Raw genomic sequence first — 11,998 nt, forward strand, 5'->3', positions numbered from 1 at the left:
TTCCAGTCGGAAGCCCTTAAGCTTTGGAATAGTCTCCCACTAAGCTCGAGGTCTTTGGTCTCTGTAGACTCTTTTAAAAAGCAGTTAAAAACCCATCTGCTCAGTCAGGCATTTAGGTAGCATGTGCTATTTTATGTTTTAACTCGTCTCTTATATCTGTTCCCTTTGTATGGGTTATCTGGCTTTTTATCTTTGTTTTATTTATTTGTTTCTACTTCATTTTGTTGTTTTTCATTTTTTTGACTGTGAAGAACTTTGTGACTGGTGAAAGGTCAGCTTGTTTTATTTTGTGTCCTCGGAGTCCATTAACAGTATTCTTTCACTTGAGAATAAAACTGAAAGGAGTTGAGCCAAAGGGAAAATTTCATAATTCTACTTGTCCATTATTGCAAGCTTGAGGTTGAATGTGTTGTTTATCCTCAGAGTACCAATTCATCTTTCTTTCTCTTTATCCAGTGGGATGAATTCTCTCATTTGGTAGTTGAAAATCAGCAAAATTGGATAATAGAATTTTCACCATAGTCCTGCAAAACAAGTTGGCACTAAGACACCTTGAACAAAAGCGGCTACTCAATGGACATGTGTTACATTATTGTAGCACAGCACAAAGAAATCAAGTGTATACAAATACCCATTATTTTCCCACCTTTTTCGCTCCAATGCCACTTCACATTACATCATTAGACACTTCTGTACACCTACTGTGATATGCCTTGCAAAAATTTCAAGCCCATCCAGTTTTTGGATATTTTGTCTTGCTGTTACTTCAATACATTTATTCAAGATATTCTGTTTGAGGACACGCCAAACCTTAATGGATTTGAATATATTTGAAATGTAGTGTATACATTATGCACTGCATTATAACTGAGTTTGCGCATTTAAATAATACCTGAGTACTAGGTTCATCTATTCATGGCCATCATGTGTCTCCACTGAGATGTGTACTGTTAGCAACATAAAGATGCCTGCCAAAGTGGCAGAATCATCCATGAGCATAAAGGTGAAATGGCATAATGACCCCAGGCTTGCACCATCCCAATAAGCACCTTCCATTGAACTCAAGCACCCTCTGAAAGGGGGATTAACTGATCCACACTAGGTAGTACACACTAGGAAAAGCACAGATATAGTGGCTCAGTCAGCTTTAACACTTACTATGTATCCCTTGTTCAGTTGTTCAAGAGGGTCAGAGTTGGCTCAGTGTAGTGTTGAACAGGTTTCTATCTATATTTACATAGCAAGCAAAAAAGGAAGTTTCATTGGAAACATACCAGATTTTGTAAAAATTCTGTTATCCTAACCGAATCTCACTGTGTGTATCCTAAATGCATATGTACACTGAACGCACAACAGGAGTAGAGTCTACAACCAAAGTATCATCTCTGTGAGACTGTACACAGCGATGCTTAGAGCCAAATGCTAATGTCACCAACATGCTCACACTGAAAATGTTAACATGCTGACATTTAGCACTTGTCATCCAGTTTGCTGTGTTGGCATGATGGCAATAAAAATTTTCACATCATTGGTGCAAAATTGGACAAATCCAAATTTCCGCCTGTTGTCTGGAGTCTGTCAATCCATCCAATAGTTGACGGATCAGCACTTACTTGTAAAACACTACATGTAAACAATACAGGGGAACATGCATCACTCCGTATATACCACCTCTTTGCCCTCTGCCTTTTCTTAGGCCTGGTCATGGAAAGAAACTGTGTTGGAATCTGGAACATCTGGCCGCTACACCGTGGAGACTGTCACCACAGAAGAAGGAGTCATTTCAACCCTGACCATGAGTAACATTGTCCCCGCTGACTTCCAGACCATTTACAACTGCACGGCGTGGAACAGCTTTGGCTCTGACACTGAGATCATACGCCTTAAGGAACAAGGTGGGAGCCAAGGTTCGACCAGTTCCACCTTCCTCTTCTTCAAGTCACGTGACTGTGCTTTTCTAGATAGCAATAGATGGTAGATGGCGACAAAGCTGTGTTGTTTCGTGCACATCACTGTTGCGCCTGCCCTGTGAGCATGTGCGATTGGCTTGGTGTATTTGTTTTTGAATGCACTTTTGTTTATGCATGCCAGTATGCGTGAAACAGGATTTCATAACAAACTGGTCATCTAAGAACAATGTTAATATAATAATAACACACAGCATCCCAACTTTGTACTTGAAACACCATTTGAATGGTTTTTTCCATCAGAAATAAGTTGTTCAAAACTGTAATTTTACCATTTTGGACCACTGGATGGTAATACAAAGTTACACTGCATGGCCTAAATTCTGAAATGTTTGATGTACAGTACTGTAAATGTGATGATGTCACAGATAAATTCCTGACAAATTAGTTTTCTGGCATAACATAGTGCATAACGAGTGCAGCTCCACGGTAATTTGAACTGGTGACCCTCAGCTTGGACTGCACCCTGAATATAAAATACGCTCTGCTTTCTGCTTTCATTTTGTGAAAGAGAAACTTAAAATACTCTCCATTTATTTTGCTCGAAAAATGAATACTTTTTATCTGTTGACCTTTTCCCCTCTATCATAGGGAGTCGTGTTTTCTATGCACTAATCGCAAATGATAAATTATAAGCTGCTTATGTGAAAGTGACATTGATCAATGAAGACATTAAATAGGCTTTAATGGTGCAGGGAGAGCACTTGGTTGTTTTGCATTTGTTTAAAATGTGGGAAGGTCATAAACGTGGGCTGGTAACTCAGATCATTAAAACGTGCTTTAATGAGGACCTATAACGTCGGAGAAGCATATAGATGAAGGCCTAATCTCTTTCTCGTCGCAAGTGCAACATCCTCGCAAAAACACACAAACATCATGAAAATAAAAGCCCTCAGTGAAATTCTTCTGTCTGCCTAAATGAGTCTAAATTAAAAGTTATTAGACAACAGGATAATGAGACATTATTAGTCAGAAAATGTTTACCTATGCTGATAAGAAAAGGTTTGGCAATTAGTATTCATTTGAATTTGCTGACATTTGAATACACAGTACAGAACTTTTTCTTTTTTTCTCTCCCTGTGGCACCGTGCCTGTGTGTATTTATTGCATGACCCTCAAAGTCACTTAGAGGGATAAAAAATAGCATATCTTCCCTTAGTTCCTGTTTGCTGCAGGGACAGAAAAGAGGGGGAGCTGGCGCATGTGTGCGCCTGAAAGAGAAAGGTAGCATCTGCATTCAGGCTGTGTGCTATTGTGTGCTCTATGCCATGTACCCTGTACATTTGAGATGTTTGTACTATGTACTTGGAGAAGGGTGTTTATCTTTGTTGCTCTCTGCAGAGTCTCTCCCGGTGGCGGTGATCATTGGGATTGCTGTGGGAGCTTTCGTGGCCCTCATCGTCCTCATGGGCACCATCGGGGCATTCTGTTGCACCCGCTCCCAGAGAAGTACGTCTCTCCTCTCTGTTACATCCACTGAAGCATGCATGTCAAAGAACTGTATCACACCCAAGCACGCAAGAAAAATGTCCATCTCTTCAAATGTTCATATTGCTTTCATTAAAACAGAAGTCTTGACTTATATGGAGTATAAATATGAGTATCATTGAAAAAAATATTAAGACATTGCCAGCAGCTTCACAAGATGAACATAGTGTCACATTTAATATAAGATGAAATCACTTATTGAGATGGACATCTTTTTATGGTGCGGAGATAGCCAGATCATAATAAGAGCTCATTTCATGCAATCTCAGTCTGGCTGCATTCGCTTTTGAGGCTATTTACATCCTGCGTTATGTTCACTGCCACCCACCCATGTACCAAGTGATTCAGGTTAGAGACAGTCAGTGTCTGTCTCTATCCAAGACCCAATTTGTGCTACTGGTCCCTTCAGCATGTCTATTGTCTGTATACTACAGAGGAAGCGCACCTGGTTATGCCCTCACTGCCCGTCTCCATCTGTGCTCACCAGAGAGAAGTTGCAAGCAAAATTAAGACAGAAAGTAAGACTTTGTTATATGACAGTATCATCAGCATTGTCCCAAACAGAATGAGCCACCGTGGAAAGGCTGTGTGAGATTGCATGTGTATGCAGAAAAAGATAATCTTTTGTTGGCAGGAAGCAAAATGATTAATAATACTTTGTATTGTTTTCGGGAAATGGGGGAGCTCTCACAGACCAAACCCGGGGATCTCTGCTAAATTCTGTAATACTGCAAACTGCTCTGGGGGAAATTATAAAGTCAACAAATACAGAATGGTGTTTATCCAGCTTATTGAGATATACGTGTCATCTGTTTCTGCCAGATCTGAAAGGAGTCGTGTCTGCGAAAAATGACATCCGGGTGGAGATTGTGCACAAAGACCACAATGCAGCACGTGAAAACGAAGAACATACCTCCATGAAACAGCTGATGGTGAGTGTGAGTGTCGCAATGTACTACTTTCCACTTCTTATTCCTGTTTTTAGAGATAAAATATCAACATTTTTTGTTAATTTGCTCATCCTTCTTGTGCTGACGGTAAAATAATTAATCCACTTTACCGTTGGCATTGGCATTTCCTGTGAAATACATTATTTTGTGTGTAATGAGAGAACAGGAAGGCATTCGGATTGTGCTGTAGTCAAGGCATAGGGGCTATATTTACCTATATGATGACACTATCCCCATGAGCAGAACAGACCCCAATACATTGTAGCTATGGAGATGCATACTGGGTAATCCTACAGTGGGTGTACTTCTATATCTACATGCCTTCTAGACACACAGAGAACTGTTTCCTCTTTGGAACTGTACCAGTGTTTTGGTTTTCATGCAGCTTCCTCCAGGGCTGGGCTATTTGCAGTGTGCGGTTTTGGATTAAATTTTCTTTCAAAAATACTTAATACAGTTGGTTCTTGATGTTAGTGCAGGGAAATGAGCTTAGCTACCTTACAAATCTGCATTTTGTTAAGATAAATAAAAGATATTCACGGATACATTATTAATGCTCCCTGCCAGCCCTGAGTGAAGGTGAAACATGTCTGACTGATATTAAAAAAGAAGAACAAGTGATAAAAGTGAAATCCTTCCCTCTCAAAATGTCTTTTTATTCTGAGTGGAAGAGTTTTCGGAAACTACACAGACTCTTGGTATACTTTGCTTGATTCCTGTGCAGGTTGAACGAGGAGAGTTCCAGCAGGAGTCTGTTCTGAAGCAGCTGGAGGTGTTACAAGAGGAAGAGAAGGAGTATCAGCACATTAAGGTACGACTCATGAGCAACGACAGCATGAAGGCATGAACGTGGGAGAACGAGAGTAAAAGGTGGTGAGAGAGAGAGAACGCCTTTGAGGCAGAGGGTGGTCTTCAACTCCAGGACCAAAAATAGCTGAAAAGCATTAATCCCTCTCCTGCCACACATGATTTTCCAAGGATAAGTCCAGAGGCAAAACGACTCCAGTTAGAGGTCTGATTTTTATTAATTAGTCTCTCATCAAAGGTGGTTCAAGTAATCAGAGGCGGGTTGGCCCTCAAGCTGTTATTTAATATACTTAAGGTGTTAATTATACCATATAGATGGGATTGGACTGTTCTAGAGAACAACAGGGAAAAATGTTTGGTACTTATTTGATATGAATCTGATTCCAATAAAGTTGGGATGCTGTGCAAAATAAAAATAAAAGAGAATGTGATCATTTGCTAATCCTTCTTGACATATACTCGATTAAAAACAGAACACAGACAATTTATTTAATGTTTGACCTCATCACCTTCATTGATTTTTGTAAATATCTGCTTATTCTGAATATTGATGCCAGCAACAAAAGACTGGGAAAGATGTGGAGGTAAAGAGGTTCATTGATAGTATCACGGCTGGGTATGAAAGGGGCATCCTTGAGCTTAGTCATATTTATGTTTTACACAGCATCCCAACTTTTTTGGAATTGGGGTTATTGGGGGTAGGATTTTGCTCTGTCAGCAGTATTTCTAACGGCTTTCAATAATGTAGTGTGCTATTATTTAATAGAATAGATCACTTGACACATTATGTGTCCATTCACATCATCTTTCATATCAAAAACATTGCGACCTGCAAATAAATTCTGTTTTTATATCCAAAATTCTGAACCATTCATTTACCCACTTGTCCAAACCAGTGTTGGCGTTGGCTCCCTGGAGTGTGCTTCTGTTCTGTTTGCCTGCTTACCTGCTCCCTCTGAGGCTGGATTTTTTGATCCTACTTAATGACAGCAAGCATGAGGCATGAGCAGGGGGAGGGGAACTGAACAAGGGATAAAGGCCAGATGCAAACAATCTCCCTGTCTGCGGTCTGATAATGACAAGAATAACGAGGATGCTCACAGGTTGTCGCTCTCATTTTTCCCATTATGAGCATTCTTGTTTTGGGATTTGCCACCATGCTCACTAGGCTTGGCATTCACATCCATTCACACTAGGACATGGAACAAAAAAAAACAAAAAACAACAACAACGACATGCACACGCAAATGCCTGAACTGGACCCTTAGCAACAGCACAGTGCCTGCAGCCTAGCAGACAAACAAGCTGTAGGTTCAGAAGCTATTTCAGCACATACATGAAGTAACAGACACTAGGATCTGTTTAGTCCAATTAAAGCTGGAATGTGAGTGAACTTTGCAGTGACACGTCAGATGCCAAACTATGACTCATCAAGGCCCATTTAATCAGTACAAAACATGCTTTTAAGGTTAGCGTTGGGGTTGGCTCAGTCCTGGCATTAAGGAGTGTTTTTCTTGTGATGTACACTACAGCCTGTTTCCTTATTTATTCAGAAGTTTGAATGGTAACTGCCTTGGTGAATGGTGAATGACCTTGGCTCCTGTTGATCTTTGAGAGGAACACGTGTAAATCCATATAAACACGGGATGGTTTTCATTTTCTTTCCCTCCTTTTGCTATTTTACTTACTATTGTGTATTGCTTATAAAAACCAAAACATAGACAATAACAGTAATAATAATTTATGTCCTGTGTTTTCAATAGGACCCTACAAATGGCTACTACAGTGTCAACACCTTTAAGGAAAACCATACTCCTACCATGGCTGGGAATCAGTCCACTGAGGTGAGGAACCCCACCAACACAGGTACCCTGGGCAAGCAGAGGGTACCGACGGGCATGTCCTTCACCAACATCTACTCCACTCTGGGAGCAGGTCCCAACCGCCTGTATGACTACAGCCAACGCTTCGTGCTGGGCATGGGCAGCAGCTCCATCGAGCTGTGCGAGCGGGAGTTCCAGCGTGGCTCACTCAGCGACTCCAGCTCTTTTATCGACACGCAGTGTGACAGCAGCGTCAGCAGCTACAGTAAGCCGGACGGCTATGTGCAGTTTGACAAAGACAGCAAGGCGTCAGCCTCCTCCTCGTCCCATTATTCCCAGTCGTCCTCGCAGAACTCAGACCTCACCCGGCCGCTCCAGAAGCGCATGCAGACCCACGTCTGACCACCAGGGAGGGAGGGTGTTTGAACGGGGTGTAACAAGCAGCCAGGATTGTAAAACTGTGACAGAATCAGCTCCCAGATAACAATGCTACTGTTTCCTCTGGACGCGTGGAGATGCAGGGGCTGGTTGGCTTTAACACACTGTGTAACTTGTTCAGACTTCTCAATGTCCCAAAAAGTGGATCAAGAAGCCTTATATTACCCTCCTGCTTAACCCATCAACCACCTCCTTTTTTAACCCATAATCAGAATTTGTGCCACAGAGAGGTTCACCAAGACAATGCAGGGTTGGAATCTGAACATTCACTACTTGGATCCTGTAGTGGGATTGTTAGCAGAGGCCAGGAATACCGCAAATGCTTTGTGTGACAATCAGCTCGCCTGGCAAAGACCATTTTTGCCTTTTGAAGATTGTCATTCATAAAACTCAGCACGAACGGCACGATAATGAGTGCGAGCCAATGTCCTGCTGCTCTCTTGTAGTTTGAAGCACAAAAATGAATGTGCATGTGGTTTTTAGTTGTTAAAGTGATAACGCTTCCCTCCCCCCCACCTTCCCTTCAAACACTGTATGTTAAGCTTTCTTGTTGAAACTGGTCTCCTGTGTAGGTGGAAGAAAACTTTCTCCATGTGCCCACAGACGTCTCGAACGTTTCAAAGAGCGGCTGTTTTTCTCTCCGCAGCAGTATCTGGGCCACAGAGCTGGGCAGATAAAGAGGGGCTGAGATCTCATTTTAAATCCCTGAGTCATTATTTTACTGTGACACTCTGCGATAAAGAATATCAGTGTACATATGTGACTGTAATTTCTTTTCTAGCATCTAATTCTGACTCTTATTTTTCCTCATGGAGGACTCTAAATGAGACATGAGCGCCTCTGCTTGTCCATATCTACTTTGCCTTGAGGGTATGTTTGAACTGTGTCAATACAAACTTTGACCAAGTGAGATAGGCATACACTATCAGCTCTTCTGTTGATGGAGAGCTGGATCCTCCACGGTTATACCGCATCAAATCCAGCTCCAAGGCACGCGGCAGGAAAGCCCACAAACTGCAACATATGTTGTACTTGTGAGTTCCTCCTGCTAAGGCCGCAGATCATCCGCCATACACTTGAGGGTACCTGTTCAATGAAATGTAAACATATTTTAGCTGAGCTTCTTATTGTGTGGTTATCCCGTTGCTGTTGTCAATATCACTTTTGACACCAGAGCTCAGTGCATCCTGACCGCATACCTACCTGTGATCATGCTGGTCATCAAGGGAGATGAAAAGCAAATTCAGAAGCTGTGTTTTACTTTGTTGTCTGCTGCTCAATTTTGATTGCTGCGGAGCTGATGGTGGTGCACCGACTCTTTTCAAGTGCTTTGTTTTATTTCCTTCTGTTCTGGACTGTGCGTAACATATATGAAATTGGATTTATTATTTGATCATTCACGGTGTGTTTGTTTTAGCTGAGAGTTGAGACAGAGAGAAGGGATTTAACTTGCAGCTACACAGACACTCATACGGTCTGTAAAATTTCAAAGTGAGCCTGTTGCCGAGAGTGTTGTAGTCATGCATCGTGCGTGTTTTGTGGCAGAACACAAAGTAATGACTGAGGAGCTTTTTTTGCAGTAGCAAACACTGGGAAATCAAATGCAGATGTGGGCATAGTGCGGATACTGTAAAGGAATTGGATAAAAAAAAATGTTATCTTTATTTTAACCCGGATGCTACCACACAGCACACAGTGTCAAGTTAAATTTGGACCTCTAAATAAGATGTGAACCCAGCACAGTCTGTGATCAAAACGCATTGTTGTCTCCTTAAGTTGTGTTAAAGCAGGCTTTTATTGATTGAAAGGCAGCACATTACAGTAAACATGGATCATTTCTGTGACAGCCGTAGTTACATCATGCGTTGCATCACATTTGATTTTAGCTATCAAAGGCCTCATGGCTTTCAAGGTCTGTTCCAGCCATACTTTATAGAATCAGCTTCTTTGTTATTTGATCAGTTCTTTGAAGGGTAAAAAAGAGTTCCTGGGAAATAACAGCAAATTGTTGTAAAGCGATCCTGAAACAGTGGCTCGCAATGTGCGTGTCACTTCTGTTTTGTCAAATCAAACAGAAAAACTAACAGAAAGTATATTAGGTTACAATATATCTGATCTAATTATGTACTTTTTGGGTATCTTCTATTGTGAAGCAGTCGGCTGGGATGAAGTGAGCCTGAAACTATGAAATCTGCTTCTAAACACATGAAAAACCAAGCACTGCATTTCCAACAAAAGCAAGTTGTTGTTGTAAGCACTTTACATATGATTATATTCAAAGCATTTGAATGGAGTTTTCCACTTGAGTGGCAGTGGTTTGGACTCTAATTTTACAAATGGATTGGCGCCCATTGTACAGCTTAAGACAAAAAGCTCTGTTTCAACGCTGATAATCCAGCTTGGCACTTAGCAGACTGTATATAAATCTCTAATGCTCTCTTTCTCTGTATATAATTTTTCCTGGCTTTTTCTTTCTTTCTCAGTCAGATTTCCATTATATTAGAGCTAAACAAATCCACATGGCATCAAAACTGTACAACAGACAATCATTTTCTCTTTGTTTCCCTTCCAAAAATCTCATCAACCTTACTTGTTTCTCTCAAATTACATGAAAGACTTGTGTGAGCAGTTTCTCTTCCCCCGGATCTCATGGGGGAAACTCAGACTCTGTACACCGATCACACAGAGGGCTATAGGATGAGAAGCTGAGCTTAGCTGATACAGCTTTGAAGTGAGATGCAGTAAGAGGTTATTATACCTTCAGCCCTTCTGAGACATGCCCAGATGCCCAGCAATATATTGCATTTGGCACCATGATGACTGTCAAGTAAGCATGTGCCATTTTTTAAAATTTTGCTCAACATTTATGAGTGCAGGATGAAAATCTCACCTTGGTATCAGCAGCATTCAATTACAGTGCGATCTAGTTTGCATGGGACAAGACACATAGATTTCATTCATATAATGATTTGCGTATATTATGCATAGTTTTACATCCATAGCTTCAGAACTGCTCACCATCCAAAACTTATCATGAACCAAACTTTCAGGACGTCTCCCCCTAAAAACAAAACAAATTTGTATTCCTATATCCAAATGATCCAGTTTTACTTATCTGATGCAGCTCCTGCGCTGATCCAAACATAATGCATTTTCCCAGTCCAGATAATCTGCACACTGCACAGCAAACAGATAAATATTTGATAGGCCAGCCTTCTGTCCCATCCCCCCCATGGCAGCAGCTACAGTGGGCATGAGAGTACTGCAGGATGTGAGTGCCATGTCAGTCTCTGGGAATCAAAGCCCATGTGGGCACAAAGTCCACCCTGCTCACCTGCAGACGCCTCTCCGGCTGGTGGTGGCGGCGCCTGTTTGCCTGGCTACGAGTGGCGCACAGATGCCAGGGCATGACAGATGAATAAACACAAAGACCCAAAACAATTACAAGGGGCTGCTGCCCTCTCCCTAATAAAACAAAGCAACCCTTTCATAGCGGAGGATGCAGGGCAGTCTGTTATTCAGAGATGCTAAAGACTAGCCTGTTGGTTATGGGCAGTGTGAAGTGGAGACTAGTTGGGAGTTGTTTGTAATGGCTCCTTTGCCCACTGGCTATATTATATTTGTTTACTGCACAAACCTTTTGCTTGATCTGAATAAACTTGGGGGAAAAAAGGAGATCTGCTGAACATCAGTACTGCCAATATCTCGCCTATGCCTGCAGAGGGTGGTTTACATGAGGCTATTTGAAGTCTCCCGCATTGTATGATAGGTGTTACTGTCCACGATGGAACACATTCGAGATTTGCCATTTGAAACATTGAATTGATCATAATAAACCCTTTCTTTAATGTGTAAATGCTTTCTCACTGTTGCTCTCTTTCTCTCTCACTTCTTTTCTTTTCTACCGGTCAATACCTTGTTAGTACTTTTAGTACAACTGTAAGGAAAAGGCCTGGACTAAATAGCATTTGCAAATAATCCTCAGAGTTTGCTTTAGCCTGCAGGGCACACCGGGAGTCAGCGTGGTTTGGTTTGCAGCATTCAGTGTACGACAAGTCACAGAAGATTGAATGAATCACAAAAAAAAAAAAAAAAAAAGCATTTGGAAGCCAAATGAGTGCACTTCTCTGTGATTGGCTGAATTGTTCTGTACCCGAAATAAAGCAAACTAGTTTGCAAATGCTACGTGACCCAGGTCTGAGAAAGTACTTAACTTAGAAGGTAATTTCAAGAGTTTGTATAAATAGTGAACCATAAGCATAATTGTAATGAAAAAAACATGTAAATTCTTCTGGGTAAACCACCATTTTCAGGCAGTGGCCCTCTGTATCTATAAACAAAACAAAAAACAAAAAAAAAGAAAAATGGTTGTATTTTAACTGTACTGGTCTGTGAATCTATGATGCTTTTGCTCTGTATATTTGGAGAATAAAAAAGATGTTTGAGTTTGTGTTCATGTTGCACTGTTGTCTGTCAGTCAGAATGAATGAGAAGATTGAAGAGGGAGATTCACGTGGGATGCTGT

General features: G+C 41.2%; 1 protein-coding gene across 8 annotated transcripts in view; it reads left to right on the plus strand.

Annotated features, from left to right (window-relative positions):
- The window catches only part of kirrel3b (kirre like nephrin family adhesion molecule 3b), a 159,116-nt gene extending 147,480 nt beyond the window's left edge, over window positions 1-11,636 (plus strand). For 2 of the 8 annotated variants that reach the window (XM_070970032.1, XM_070970028.1), the window contains 6 exons: window positions 1,697-1,907; window positions 3,309-3,416; window positions 3,890-3,973; window positions 4,278-4,393; window positions 5,130-5,216; window positions 6,976-11,636. In XM_070970032.1, coding sequence (XP_070826133.1) covers window positions 1,697-1,907; window positions 3,309-3,416; window positions 3,890-3,973; window positions 4,278-4,393; window positions 5,130-5,216; window positions 6,976-7,437 — 1,068 coding nt within the window. In that variant the 3' untranslated portion in view covers window positions 7,438-11,636. The remainder of the gene's footprint in view (window positions 1-1,696; window positions 1,908-3,308; window positions 3,417-3,889; window positions 3,974-4,277; window positions 4,394-5,129; window positions 5,217-6,975) is intronic. The other 6 variants (XM_070970029.1, XM_070970030.1, XM_070970031.1 and 3 more) reach the window with 6 other exon arrangements.
- Window positions 11,637-11,998: the final 362 nt, after the last annotated feature.

This window comes from Chaetodon trifascialis, chromosome 9, assembly GCF_039877785.1.
Source record: "Chaetodon trifascialis isolate fChaTrf1 chromosome 9, fChaTrf1.hap1, whole genome shotgun sequence".
Taxonomy (NCBI): Eukaryota; Metazoa; Chordata; class Actinopteri; order Chaetodontiformes; family Chaetodontidae; genus Chaetodon; species Chaetodon trifascialis.